General features: G+C 40.2%; 1 protein-coding gene across 1 annotated transcript in view; it reads left to right on the forward strand.

Moving 5' to 3' along the window:
* The window catches only part of VPS13B (vacuolar protein sorting 13 homolog B), a 770,486-nt gene that overhangs the window by 678,162 nt on the left and 76,596 nt on the right, over positions 1-15,728 (forward strand). Inside the window, exons 42-43 of the mRNA XM_039218135.1 lie at positions 568-917; positions 6,107-6,268. Of these exons, the coding sequence (XP_039074066.1) occupies positions 568-917; positions 6,107-6,268 (512 nt within the window). The remainder of the gene's footprint in view (positions 1-567; positions 918-6,106; positions 6,269-15,728) is intronic.

Below are 15,728 nucleotides of genomic sequence, written 5' to 3' on the forward strand. Positions count from 1 at the left end.
TACATGAATACTTATGCCTAAAAGTCTGTACCAGACCATTCCTAGTTAGAACATTTTGATTCAGGTTTTCAACCTACATGTAATGGAAAAGGAAAATGAATCAGATTTTAAATATCAGATTAAAACTAAACACAGCTGCTGTTAAGCATCTTGCCTTTTCAGCAAAAAAAAAAAAAAAAAAAAAGAATTTAACCTGCTTTTTCTAACTCTCTTTGAGTCATGTTTTTGTTTTTGAGATTTGGTTGATAGATACAGAGCATTTCATAAAACTCTCCTTAGATACTTACCTCCTCCTCATTTTACTTGTTTTCTTCCGTGATAAAATTTTTGTCTGTGAAAGTGAATGTAAATATGTTTGAGACGTGCTGATTGAACAAAACAATTTTGTTTGCAAATATCAGCAGGTCACTCAAATATGACAGTGCCTTCAAGAGAATCTTTGCATTTCTTAAGCAGCAAATAAAGAACTCAGTAACCAAAAAGTGCATAATTTAAATGTCATCCCTTTGTTTCCATAAAATATTGGCTCCTCTCAACTGCTATTTTTCTTGTTTGTTTGCTCAACAGCTCCACCACAATACCTACACCCATTTATTTCTGATAAAAATGTGCCCTCTGAACTTGAATACATGATCATTGCCTTCAAAGAGCCACACCTGTATCTTCGACAATGGAACAATAGTTCTGTCTGTCAGGAGATCCGGTTCTCAGCTCAAGCGGACTGTAAACTTCTAGAGTGCAGGAATGTCACGATGCAAAGCGTGGTGAAGCCCTTCAGCATCTTCGGGCAGATTGCTGTTGCCCATGATGCAGCAGAGAAGCTGCTCGACTGCACTGTGATAGTGGACTCGATATGTGTAAACTTCGGGCAACATGTGGTACATTCTCTCAACACTGCAGTACAAGCTTGGCAGCAGGTAATGCACATCCAGAACTCTTTACAGTGTGCCTGCGTGTGATCTTTTACTAGGCGCTCCATGTTATCACTTCTAATAGTAAATTAAGCACAAAAAAAAATGGGAGAGAATGAAGAATTTGATGGCCACCATAATATTTGGGGTTTTCTCTGTTTTGGCAAAGTGATGCATGTTATTTTTCAAAGCTTTGGAGAGTATGGGTTCTCTACACATGCATAGGAGATCATGCCCACATTTTTGTGACTAATGTACCACATCTGTGTGGAAAGTAACATATTCCCAGAAATTTTTTCCAAGTATTATGGCTTTACTTTGCCAAAGCTTCAACTTAGTTATGTATCAAATTGTCTAAGCACCCATTGCAAAAATGGAGAACCTGTGTGAGCCTTTCTGATAGTAAGCACTTCATCTTTTCAAAGAGAAAAAGCAGCAAGAAGAAATATGTGAGCCCAAATAGTCTTGATCTTTTCCCCTACTATCCTTCTGCCGTTTTTCAATCAGTTGAAGGCTCTTGATCGATCATTTTTTTTTTTTTTTTTACTTTTCTCTCTTGCCGAAAAGTAGCCATATCAAAAAAAAAAGGAGATGAAGTGTAAGTCTCTACTGGATGGCACATTTAAAATGAAGAACCTGTACATGCCACTGGCATGAAAATAATATCACAGAACATTTGGATAATAACGTGCTCAGCAATATAAGAACAAATCATTTCTGCTTCCTGGCTGATTGTCAGTATAATATTGTATTTCCATAAAGTTTGTGTTGCTCTTTAAGCTGAGACATTTCCCCACATTTTGTATATGCTACTTGCATTTGTGCATAGCTGACTCCCCAGGAGAAATGGCCCTTCATCCTGCACTGACCTCATGTGGAGAGGGAGTAGGAGAGGGGGCCTTTGAGTTCGCTAACTTAAGAATTTTTATGGGAATAAACTCTTTTCTTTATATGCATGAAGACCTATATAAGACTAAGGAATTAATTACCTAACATGGCACTACAATAGCAAAGGGAAAGAAGATAACACATCTGTTTTGTATTTTAAAATTCTTTTTTAAGGGCATTCCATGGTTTTCTTGTTGCAGAGGACATGCGTAAAATAAGAGCTAGTGTGATCTAAATCTTTGCAGCTGGTTCGAATAGTGATGTGAAAAAAACCTCCATGGCTCCAATTTCTGTTTTTTGTCATATTTTGAACAATGCATTTAATAAAAAACAAAACTAGAAAATATAAAAGAGTCATTGATAGAGCATTTAAACCCAGGATATTTTTGTCTTGGTATCAGGGCCATTATTAGAGGACTCATGTGTAGCAACTACTGCAAAATGGCCTTCAGAAATATCAGTTTCCTTCCAGAGTAAAAATATGCTCTTAGACACAGCTATACATATAAATAAAATACGGTGCATAAATATTTAAATGTTTTAAACCACATCAGAGTGTGAATGACTGACTGGCTAACACAGTGCCTTGAAGGAATATTCTGAGTTTTTTTTTTTAAATGGAATTGTATATTTGATTAAGTAGAGCCATATGTCACGTAGCATATTGCTGACAGGTACATTCTATGAATAGTTGATTCTGATTTATACAGGGATTTGGCAATGTTAACATGAGCCACAAGAGGATATACTTCTGTAATTGTTGCTGTAATTTTCTTGTTTCCTCCCATGTCAAGGGTACTTGCCACCAAGTTTTAATGTGGTAGGCATCTAACCCTCTGTATTCTAATGTAAATACAAAAATGCACTACTTTGAAATTATAGGACATTTGACATTGAAATGGGTTTATAGAGGGTTATTAAGTTCATTGTTTCTAAGAAATTCTGAATGTGGTTTATTCCCTTAGAGGGGAAGCTTAGTTTCCCAAGCTTGGATTCTACTTGTGTACAATGCTCATATATCGTCTAATTATTGCCGATGAGAAATAGGAATTGAATAAGAAAGGTGAGTTATTTGAGTTGGCCACATACTTTTATCAGATTCCTATCTGAGACAAGTCATTTGTATCCAGTGTAGATGGACCAGACAGTTGAAGCATGAAACAATTTGGCCTTTCACCTTTAGGTCACAAGTTCAAGATTAACAGAAGCCTTCATCAGTGTCTGATTTCTCAGACTGTAGTTTCCTTTTTTTTTTCTCTTTTGTAAATGGTTGTGAAACCAGATTAAGGCCCCAAAATGCCACTTGGCAGTTTACTTTATATTTCTATGTCATATTCCACAATTGGACAGAATAACATTTAAAGGGGATTTTTACTTAAAAATGAAGGTTATGCTCATGTGTCTTATATTACACCAGAATGATGTCTGTCTCTGTTTAGTTGCAAATGCCTGTCCAACACTCCAGCACAAATCTTAACTGTGAATAAGTCATCTTTTAATTATAAATCTGAGTGAGCATCCTGAGATTTAGACAATATGATGTCATATAAAATGTGTTCGGACTGTTTTATAATATACCAGAATTTAAGACACTCCAAGAAATACTTATTACAGTTGTAATGAACTCCACAGATGAAGGGACAGTAGAGAAACAGTTCCCTGAGGACTTTGAGTATTCCGTAGAAAAATGTAAACAACCCCCTTGTGTTCTTCCATTTACATTTTTCTAAAACACTCATCATTTATTAAAGGTCAGTTTTTAGAGATGAGGAAAGTAATATGATTTTTTTTTTCCTACTCAAGCCCCATCTGGTAACTTAACCTCTGTGTTACCAGCGAACTGATCCCAATTCATTATGAAAACTGACTTTCAATCTCAGGATACCTATCTAAGTGGGAGTTTGGAGTCCTATCCCTTTCTTCATGTTTGTGCTCTTGGACCTAAAGGAGAGAAAAATGTTTACAAGGAGAGCAGTTTATGCTGATTATATAATGCTAAATGGAAAAATCTCATCAAAATAATTATACACTGTGACTCCAGTTTGATTAAAGGTTTATAAACCTTCAAATATGTAAGGCATACAAACAGGATTAGATAGTAGGGACTAGAATAGGAATAGTCAGGACATTCCGAAGAGGAAAAATTGCTAGAAGAAAATCCACGAAAATATTAACAGCAGTTCTTTGAGTGTAAAGTTAGAGAGTTAAAAAAAATCTATACTTTTTGTATTTTCTGATTTTTCTACTATGAACATGTATTCATTTATAATTTTAAATTTGTGTTTGTTTCATAAGTGTCCATCGAATACTTATGTGCCAGGCATTATGCTGAGTAGTGGAGACAAAAATAGCAAATAACACAGACCTGGTTCCTGCCCTTATGCAGCATAGATTCTAGTGATGGAGGCAAGAGTGAACCCAGAGTCAAACAAATAATTTCTTAGTCCCAGAAGGGAAAGTGAAACAGTAGAGTATTATGTGAACATAAAATAGATGGATGTGACCTGGTCTGGGGGTGTCCCAGAAGACTACTCAGAAGTAATCTGAAAACAGGAACCTGAAAGCTGAGTCGAAAGAAGTTAGTCAAGCGCAAAGGAAAAGAGGTCCAAGCAAGGGAAAGGCACTGAGGCAGGAAGGAGGTTGACGTGTTGAACAACGTAGTTGAAAGGGGGGCCAATGTAGTGTTGGAGCGGCTGGAAAGCACTCACAGTCCTGGTGGGTAGCAAGCAAGTGGAGAGTGTCTCAAGGTGCAGCAGGGCCCAGATCAGGCAGACATTTAAACCCCACTGGCAGCCAAGCTTTGAAATCATAACTCATGATTAAAAGCCACAGCAGAGAGTGTGGTAGACAACAGATAATTGTGGGTTGTAATTGCTTTGGTCTCTCTTAACCCGAGACTCCTTATTGTGATTCATGTGACTATCAAGCAAGGTCCCGCTCCTTCAGAACAGGCATTTGGTGAGAATAGGTGGATGACAGAGTGAGAAATCCCCAAGGGTATTTGGAAGAATGCGGTGTGTCAGGGCCTCTTCATAAACAGCAGCCAGAAAGCACTGCCCAGCCATTTAGGGGGCCTTGTTGACCAGGAGTGGATTCTACCTCCCAACATAGCTGTTCTTGAAGAGGCTCTAGGTTGCATCTTGGTCAAGGCTGCATTCCAGTTACTTTCATCCTTAGACTCCTTGGCTCTAGGTCTCATACTCAAATCACTATGCTCGTGAGTAACGTGTCCCCTTTTACTCTCTCTCCCCTTGGGAAAATGGCAAATGACCAGGTGTGACATTGTGACATTTAACTCCACAACCAGGAAATAGAGGCCAACTGGGGAAGCATCTGTTACCAGTACCTCCCACTGTCTGCAAATTGATTGGCCAATTAAGATCTTTTTTCTCGCATTCTCAACTTGAGCATCTATCTAACTATTCTTTTCATTTACCAAAAGTATGTTTATAGCTTTTTAAGCCATAACCTAACCAGAGTGATAAAAGAGTAAGCACAGAAATGCTCCATCACTCTGCCCATGTTTTGATATAACAGCAACCAGTGGAGACCCCATTAAGTTGAGAGGGGAGGTGTCAACACAGGAACATATTACTAATTTGTTGAGCCTCAGCAGATTAATGGAAGACATGAGCTGATTGATGACTATTAGCTGAAACAGACACCAACAACTGTTTTCCAACTAACAGGATAGCTCTTGAAAACTGCAGCTTGGCTTACACGGACTCTGGAGTTGATCTGTTTTGTGTGTTCAGCCTTTTAACAATGGAAGGAAAGTTATGGTTTTATTTACATCTCTCCCTGAGCAGATTTGCGCACACACATCCACCCTCCCCCTTAAGGGATCTGGGGATGTATTACCTAAATGATCCTTGCTTTCTGTAGGGTACAAACTGTGGCTTTGGTAATTGGTCTTGATTGGCGAGTTTAGAAGGCCAGGAACATGGTAATTCTAGCCTCCAGTACTCTGCTCAAAAACGTGCACCACTCAGTACAACATTCTTTGTAGCATGTTAATTCATTTTAAAATGTTAAAAGTTTGAGGGATCTCATTGTTCTTTTACTCTTCTGTGTGTATGATTTATTTTGCAGGAGTATAAATCAAAACATATTCTTGGAACATTTAAGATCTCTTTAAGGTATTTTTTGTGCTTATCCTGGAAGTATAGAATACTTTGTATACCAGAGCTAATGACAACAGATCATTTAGTGTTTCTGGGTTGTAACAATCGCCACCGGGCAGACAGCTGCCAAACATCTTGCAATTAATCTGATGCACGTTGGCTTTCGTATTCTTTTTCTTTCAGAACAAATGCCCTGAGGTAGAGGAGTTGGTCTTCAGCCATTTTGTGATCTGTAATGACACACAGGAGACACTGCGGTTTGGCCAGGTGGATACCGATGAAAATATTCTGCTGGCGAGTCTCCGTAGTCACCAGTACAGCTGGCGCTCTCACAAATCCCCACAGGTATCTGAGAAACAGCTTCACAAACACAACGATTGTTAAGGTTGGGGATTCATTTATTCTGCATGTGTGTGCCTGTGTCCAGCTATTTCTTTTTCAAAGTCTCCCAAGGAACCACACGGTGTAGCTGCATCTGACAGAAACCCAGAAAGGTTTAGAGATGGGAGCACAGCGCGGCCATGCTTCTCTTGGAAGGGGAGGGACAGTCCCCTGTTCAGCACAGGTGCTAGGGGAAGCGGGGGAGCCTTGCAGCAGGGTGTGCTGATGCTGAGCTTGGACTCCAGAGCCAGAGTTCACAGGCTTTGATCCTGGCTCTGGGGCACCTTGCTTTACCTTCTGTGCCTCAGTTTTCTCGTATATAAAATGGGGATGATGATAGTACCTGTCATATAAGGTTGGGAGGATTACATGAGTTACTGTGCATAACGGCACTAGAATGGTGCTTGAGATACTCTAAGTTCTACATGTTGCCTATCCTTACGTATGCACTTATTCCTAGTTTTCCCTTCTACATTCTCTGCCAGGCATGTACTGGGCCCTGGGAATTCAAAGACAGGGAAGTCACAGTCCTTGCCCTCCAAGGACGGCTCACAATCTATGGCCAAGGGAGCACAGAGACAAGACATACCAAAGGATGCCTGTTTTGCAAGTAGTATAATTCCATTTTCCTGTCAGTTTCGATGGGAATAATTAGAGGGATATGCCCTGCAGGGATAATATCAGGATGAATTAAATACAAAGATGTGGTCTTAAATGAGTAAAAGAAATCCTAGGCAGTCATCTCAAGAATAATGTATTTCTAAAACTCTGGGTAATAAGGAAACTACTGCTTGTGATTAAAAGAAAGTCGTTAGATTAGGGAACAAGTTTTCCCATCTGGTCTATAGACCAGCTTCACAATATGTTATGCCCTCTGGGTCCCTCTTGCCTTTTTTTTTTTTTCTTTCTTTCCTCCCAGTAGCTAGGTTCTGATTTCTTACTTGCTCTTTCATCATTGTCACACGAATAGTATAAATTTTGGAAAAGTAGCTACACTACATTCTTCTTTAAGAATATTTATTTAATTTAAAAGCCACATAAATCCTTTTTTAATAGCAGCTCTTAACAAAAATTTCTCAGAGGACGTGAATGTTGTACTCCTGTTTTCAGAGTGAATGGCATGCCCTTGTTTTCTCTTGTTTCTCTCGAGGAACTTCCAGGTTAGACTTATTAAGTTGTTTACTTGTTTGCCCATCGTAACATAAAGGCCAGTTTGTTTGTTTCAGAGTATCTTTTGGGGATTTGTTTCTTAACTACTTGCAAAAGGGAGAACATACAGATATGTACACAGAACCAAAAAATACCTATAATTCCAATCACTCAGAGACAACCCATGTTAATACTTGTTCTATAACCGTTTAGATATTCGAAAAGTTTCCACAGTGCTTGCATTTTCAGCAGTGAACTGGTAGGGACAGGAGGAACCTCTGGGAAGGCCCAGCCCTGGGCAGCTGTACCGAACATGTGGCCACCGCGCCCACAGCCACACAGGCTCAGGCCTCAGCCCACAGAAAGCAAAGTGGAGGAAGCCTGCCTCCCCTCCCCTCCCAGTCGTTTTAAGATGCACAGACCACCATGGCCCTTGGTGACGCTCAAGATTCCCGGATACTGTAGCCAGGATAAGAAGGGTGATCGGGGACATCTGGGTGGCTCAGTCGGTTAAGCGTCCAACTTCGGCTCAGGTCATGATCTCACGGTTCATGGGTTCAAGCCCCTCATTGGGCTCTGTGCTGACAGCTTGAAGCCTGGAGCCTGCTTCGGATTCTGTGTCTCCCTTTCTTTCTGCCCCTCCCTCATGCATGCTCTGTTTCTGTCTCAAAAATAAATAAACAAAATATAAAAAAAGAAAAGAAGGATGATCAGGAGTCTTCGTGTTACGAGGCATGCAGTGTCTGCCAGCCCTGCACCTTCATTTTTATACTCTTTTGCATGTTTTCAACGTCTTTTCCTATTTGTTACTAGTTTTGTTTTCACAGTACCCACGTGTGGATTGTACTATTTGTTATGCATATGTTATAGATAAGGACACAGAGAACTGTTAAGCCATCATAGAGTCCAGACTGAATTCCATATCTTTTGATTTGCCATATAATGTTATTTCTGCAACATTGTCTACCCCTCGTAGGTTTGGGCCGCATGATTTGTCTGCTAGCAGAGCCAAGCTGTGAGGTTTCAAGAGATAGGCGGAGAAATCACAGTCTAATACTCCACATTTAAAGCTAGACTAATATGGGAGTCTTAGTCCAAATAAATCCCTTGCAGAGTCTCAAGGGTATTACCAAAAACAATAAGAACCTTTTTATGACAAACTGGAAACAAGACAAATATCTGTTAAACTTTTTTTCCTTTTTAATTTGTGACTGCATCCTCTGAATACAAATTTTAATGAGCTACAGTCGTCATAATCTTCAGGCTAAAACTTAGATCAACTTTGTTAAAAAAAAAGAAAGAAAGAAAATTACTGCTTTACAAAGCTCCATAGGTTGCAGGAAGTATGTTTTTAGGACCCTCTGAAGCCAGAAGTCTTAATGGGCCCAGAGAGTCTTCCTGGAATTCCTTACATCCACAACTGCAAACTCTGTTGTGTTCTAATGAGAGGTTACATCTGAGGATCAGCAAAACTAGCCACTTAGCTTCACACTGCACCTGGAGGTAGTCAGAGACTTTCAAGTGAGCAAAATGTTCCTTTTTCCAGACTCCACGTCATATCCTGCGTTGCCCAGCAGGCTTGGTTTTAGGAACATTTGTGTCTACATGTTTATGCTACCTCGGGTGTTAGTCAATTCATAGTCTCAGGGAGGATTTCCGAAGTTCATAGAACTTAACTCCACTAAACAATGCAGCTTATATTGCAGAGATCAAGAAAGTGGCAATGACACCTGGAAAGGTTTCAAAGAGGTCAGCGGATCTTAGAGCCACACAGGAGGTTGCTAACAACAGTTCGTCCCAGCAGGATGGGAAGAAACACGGACACAACCAATTCCAGAAATCCAAAGCTGATTTTAAAACTAAAAAGTTGTAAACCCGCCTTATAGTTTATAACACATTCTCTGAGGCAGAATCACTTAAAATGCTGGATATCCCTCAACAGTTGCTTGCCTAAACAAACACAGGAAGAACAAAACTAATTCCTGGGGAATAGTTGAACATATTCAGCTGCACAATCATATATGCCACCACAGAGGGCCCTTAAGTATCCCAGTTCAGTAGACTTCAGATCAAGTTGGATGAGAACAATAACCGGCAAGAGATTGGTCTTCAGTAAAGTGCTCCCCATTATATGAAGTTGAATCTAAGGACTGTGGGTGTGAGTTGATGGACTCTTGCCGCAGAATATGGGCAGTATGTGCAGCTTAGAGTCAAGAGAAGCTTTGTTTAATGTAGCCAAATTGAATATAGAGACACCCATCAACCAGTACGATTTGTGTATAGACTGCTCAGATTAACTTCCCTTCCTGGTTAATAGAGAGCACAACTTGGAATAGATGTGCCTCTGCCTTGTGTGTAAGGAGTTACATTTGCTTTTCCCCTCAAAACATGCATAATTTATAGACGATGCACTTTTTAGAATTTCAGAATTCCAACTACCAGGGACTTGATTTAGTAATCAAGCCATCTTTCAAGGTGAAAATGGGCTATTGCTCCAAAATGGACACAATAGAAAGTTTCATAAGCTCCTGAAAAATAGCAGATAGTTTAAAATGCAAACCATAACAAGGTTCAGAATTGACTTTTGAAGAGCAGCAGAGCATCTGGGACATACTCATTAAGGCAGTCAGATGTAGTGAAGAAAACAGAAAGCCTTACTCCAAGGCCAAGATTGGCAAACTTTCTCTGTGTAGGGCCTGGTAGTACATATTTTCGGCTTTCAGGGCCTTCCTGTCTCTCTGACAGCTGTTCCACTCTGCACAAAGCAGCCATGATGAAAGACTGGCTGTGTTCCAACAAAACTTCATTTATAGACTATGAAATTTAAATTTCAATAATTTTCACACATCACGAAATTGTATTCTTTTATTTTTTTCCCATCCATTTAAAAATGTAAAAACCATTTTTAGCTCACAGGCTGTACAAAAATAGGCATTGCAGCACATTTGGCCCACAAGCCATGGTTTGCCAGCCCTGCTTTAATGTCTCTCAGTTGACAAAACTCCACAGACTAGAGGCTTGATATTGAGTTGTTTCTCCCTGATCTAAATACTATTTCTATCACTTGAAAACTTGGCAAAATGTTTCTGAAATTGAGAAATGACAGGTAATTGTTTAAATGGAACACATATAATCAACCTGTACTCCCTACACAACAGTAAAATGTGTTTGACTTCTTCAGGACCTGTATAGATAGAAAGTTCTCGAGTTCACTGTATATAAAAATATTTTAAAGTGAGATCTAATCATTTTTCCTCTTGTCTAAAGGGAAAGTAATAGGCTTTGAGTACCGCCCTATCTTATGGGAAGTCCAGCCAGTGTCCGTTTCATTAACTAGACTGTAATTCTTCATCACCACTCTTTCCGTATCCATTTCTAAAATGCCTATGTGTACACACACATAAAGAGGCTATTCCTTGTTGGTCACACTCAGTTTTAAAAATTGAAAAGCAGGGGCGCCTGGGTGGCTTAGTCGGTTAAGTGTCCGACTTTCGCTTAGGTCATGATCTCGCGGTTCGTGGGTTCGAGCCCCGCGTCGGGCTCTGTGCTGACAGCCAGCTCAGAGCCTGGAGCCTGTTTCAGAGTCTGTGACTCCCTCTCTCTCTGACCCTCCCCTGCTCACAGTGTCTCTCTCTCTCCTAGAAATAAATAATAAAACATTTAAAAAAAAAAATTGAAAAGCAGTCTTAGACAAGGAAATATTCTATGTTAGCAAAACTGTTTAAAGTGATAAATTTTTCAAGTGTTTTCCTCAACTATTATATGGCACATGGCATGCATGTTGAAGTTTGTTTAGAAGGTGCAAATGGAATTGATACTTCCTTTCTAGAAAGCAATTTGATAAGAAGCAAACAAGCTTCTTATCAATGGTCTTAGCCCTCGACTCAGTAAATCCCCTACTAGCAATCTACTCTCAGGAAATAATCCAAATTAAAACGAAGGCTTATACACACACAAAAAAAAAGTTTATCACAATTTTATTTATGGTATCAAAAAATTAAAAAACAAAATATTTACTGTTTGAGGCAATAGTTGAGTAAAAACGAATACATTTGTATGATAAAAAAAAAAAATTATGGGGCCTTCAAATTTTTACCTAGAAAGAGGAAGTGTTATCATATCCCATCAGTCAGAAAACAGAATATAAAATTCTATATATGTAGTATGATCTTAGCAATATAAGAACAAGTACATAGAAGATGCTAGAAGGAAACATGTCAAAATGTTGCCAGTGGTTGCATCAGAGTGGTAGGTTAAGATGATATTTTTCCACTTTATTACATTTTTTTATATAGGTGTCAGCTTTTTAAAATAAGGGATAGGGGAGCCTGGGTGACGCACTTAAGCATCCGACTCTTGATTTCAACCTTTGGCAAGTTCATAATCTTGCAGTTTGCGGAGATCGAGCCCCGTGTTGGCCTCCAAGCTGACAGCATGGAGCCTGCCTGGGACTCTCTCTCCTCTCTCTCTGCCCCTCCTCCCATTCACCTTACTCTCTCTCTCCTCAAAATAATAAGTGAACATTTAAAAAATAATAAAGTGAGGGATATAGATTATTAAAGCAGAAAGAAGTAAAAGCCCTGAAAAAATGTATACACAGACTAAAAGGAATTTCAAACACTAATGGAAGAGTGGCAAGTGCAATGATTTATCGATAACAGTTATCTTTATTTTCATGTGAATGATTGCAAGTTTCTCTCAAATATTCTCTGAATTATAGCTTAGCCTTATTCTAATCTATCTTACAGACTACATCTCAAGCATTTCTAAATAATGCTTTAATTATTATAATTTCCTGTCCAAAAATCTTTATAGCCTCTCCATCCTCTATTAAATATCCAAATTATCTGGCATTCAAAGCCTGACTCGGTCACTCACAAGCCTTCCTGTCTGCCATTATTTCTCTCTTGCTGCTGATTTAGTCTCCCTCCCTCCCATTCATTTTTAATCAATAAATGTTACTTTATTGTGACCTATTGCATGTAATTAAATATATTCCTTTTTGTAAAGGACTTACTCTCTAATGAGGGAGTCAGAAAAGTAAAATGTTTATAGCCACGATCAGTATCATCAGGGAAATACAAATCAAAACCACACTGAGATACCACCTCACGCCAGTCAGAGTGGCTAAAATGAGCAAATCAGAGAACTCGATGCTGGCGAGGATGTGGAGAAACAGGCACCCTCCTACACTGTTGGTGGGAATGTAAACTGGTACAGCCCCTCTGGAAAACAGTGTGGAGGTTCCTCAGGAAACTAACAATAGAACTCCCCTATGACCCAGCAATAGCACTGCTAGGAATTTACCCAAGGGATACAGAAATGCTGAGGCATAGGAGCACATGTACCCCAATGTTCATAGCAGCAACTCTCAACAATAGCTAAAACATGGAAAGAGCCTAAGTGTCCATCAATGGACGAATGGATCCAGAAGATGTGGTTTATCTATCCCATGGAATACTACATGGCAATGAGAAACAATGAAATCTGGCCATGTGTAGCAACATGGATGGACCTTGAGGGTGTTATGCTGAGAAATAAGTCAGGCAGAGAAAGACAAATATCATAAGTTTGCACGTATAGGAGGATTAGGAGGAACTTAACGGAGGACCATGGGGGAGAAGAAGGGGGGAAATGGTGGGGGAAAGGGAGAGAGGCAAACCATGAGAGACTCTTGAATGCTGAGAAACAAACTGAGGACTGATGGATGTGGGGGGGGAGGGGGGAGATGGGCATGGAGGAGGGCACTTGTGGGGATGAGCACTGGGTGTTATATGGAAACCAAATTGACAATAAACTATTAAAAAAAAAAGAAAATTTTAAAAAGAAAAAATATATATACTGAACTAATTCAAGACAAGGACTAATTCTTCTCAAAGGAAGAAAAAGTGAGGGATACAGGAAATATAGATCATTGCTTCTGGAAATGGACAAGATCTTCAAGGGAGTGCAAAAGAGAATGTTTACAAATCTCACATGAGGATGAGCAAAGCTTCTGGCAAAGCTTCCTGGTGGAAGGCATATTTGTACTGAATTTTAATGTTTAAGTAAGAGTTAGTTAGGCAGTGAAGTGAGGGCGGTGGTGGTGTTCCAGATAAAGGAATCAACATGTGTGAAAGCCGCAGCGGCATGACGCAGCATGGCACGGAAGGACAACTGAGCTGACTTGACCGCAGCGTAGAGTATACATGTGAGACTGCGAGACGGCCCCATGAGGGCCCTGGGATGCTGTGCTAAGCAGCTTTGATGTGGTCTTGATGTGGTCTTGAGGCAGTGGTGACACGAAGGCAGGGAACTATGTACTGGAAGAGGTCAAAGTTGGCCTTCTGCCGAGGCTAGGTTTGAAGGCTGAGAAGAAGTTGGCCTGGTGAACAATAATGGGGAAGCACATGAGGCAGAACCAGGGAGATAGGTGTGTCTAGCACGTCATGTTCCAGGGCTTTCAGCTTTTGTTCAAAAGACCTCAGGCATGGAAATCATGTGCCCCACTGAAGAAGTGTGTGTCAGTAAACTGGCTCTTTGGTGCTGATGGGGAAGCCCTGATATGTAGGGCTGGCCAGTTTAAATGATATGAATATTCCCGCCATAGCTGATCTCAAGTTATCAGTGATGTAACGACCAGCTCACAAATTTCCTGAATGTTTGGCAGTTCTTTTTCACAAATGAGTACGAGCCAGCTGCAGCACACCACCGTTTGGAGGAATTATGTTCCGAAGAGCTTAGCAATCCATTTTGAGGAGATACACCTGTATGTGATGGGCAGCTTTTGCCTACTAGAGGGCTTTAAGTAGAGGGGTCACAGGATCACAGTTGCACCTTGGAAAGATCCCTGTGGTGTAGTTGAAAAGAGAGCCTGGAGGAAATTGAGAATGCAAACAGGGAGGACTGTGGACCTTGCTGCAGAGCCCAGGAGTGATAGAGGTGATAGGCAGTGAGCCAAGACAGAGTAGAAGTCATAGCTTGGTGTGAATGCTTTAGCAAACTCATCCTTCTGTGAATAATACATATAAATTCTGAGCAAAGCACGAAAACTACTACCTCTGGAAACTGAACAAAGGCAGGCAGATTTTGGAGTGGAATCAAAACTTGAGCAAGTGGTCTGCAGACTGAATTCCCTATTTTTTTGTGGCTTTGCCTTGATGGCAACTGCAGTTGCTTCATTACAGGAGTAGCCCATCATCTTTCTGGCCCAAGGTACCAGGGGAAAGAGCTCAGGTCAACAAGGCTGCTAGAGAGTGAAGAGGAAACCTTGGAAAGGGGAAAGCCAGAAAGCAGGGAAATAATTTGGCTCAACTGTCTGCTAAACCACCCGTACATGGGGAAAACTGAAAGCAGCCTCTACTCAGGGCTTAAAGAACTGGACTAATCTGAGCTGCCGCTTGCCCTGGTGTGACAGTTTCAGATTGAATCTATATAAATTGATTACTTATTAAATCAAAACCCTTAAGACCCTGGAGCAATTAGAAGAAAATCCAGAGTCTCCACCACAAAACATTTACATTGTCCATAATATAAACCAAAATTATTTGACAGATCTCAGGAATCTCAAAGAAAAAAAAAGAAAATGTAGTTTAATATCAAGAGAAAAAGAGTTTACAGATGCCAATGCTATGATGACCTAGAGGTTAGAATTACCAGACATATATTTTAAAGCAACTTAAGCAAAGGTGAAGTTATTTTACAGATGTAATTAAGGTCCCAAATTAGTTGATTTTTCATTAATCAAAAGGGAGAATTTTATGTGGACATAATTGAATCAGATAAAAGCCCTAAAGTAGGGATCAGACCCTTTTCTGGAGAAAGAGAGAGACACACACATACATTCCTGCAGGCCTTGAAAGAAGCAAACTGTCCTGTCGTCCCTGCCTTTGAGGAGGCCCTGGGGCAGGGAGCTGTGGGAAGCCTCCAGGACCCACAGATGGCTGCCATTCCCAGTCAGAGTAAGTCAGAGCCCTCATCCAGTAGCCACAGGGGAATAGATTCTGCCAACAACCTGAGTGTGCTTGGAAGTGAATCCTTTTCTGCCTAGACTCCTGACCCACAGACAGAGTGATGGCAAATGTATGTTCTTCTAAGCTGCTAAATCTGTGGCAATTTGTCATTTGGTGATAGAAATAGAGTACAACGTGACAGAAGAAAAAAGTCAGTAAACTTGAAGATAGATCAGTAGAAATCATCCAGCCTGAGAGAAAAAGTTTCAAACAAAATGAGCAGAACTGCAGGGACCTGTGGGACACTTTCAAAAGATCTAACAAATGAGTAACTGCAATCCAAG

Source organism: Hyaena hyaena, unplaced genomic scaffold (genome assembly GCF_003009895.1).
Source record: "Hyaena hyaena isolate Hyena2069 unplaced genomic scaffold, ASM300989v1 scaffold_737, whole genome shotgun sequence".
Taxonomy (NCBI): Eukaryota; Metazoa; Chordata; class Mammalia; order Carnivora; family Hyaenidae; genus Hyaena; species Hyaena hyaena.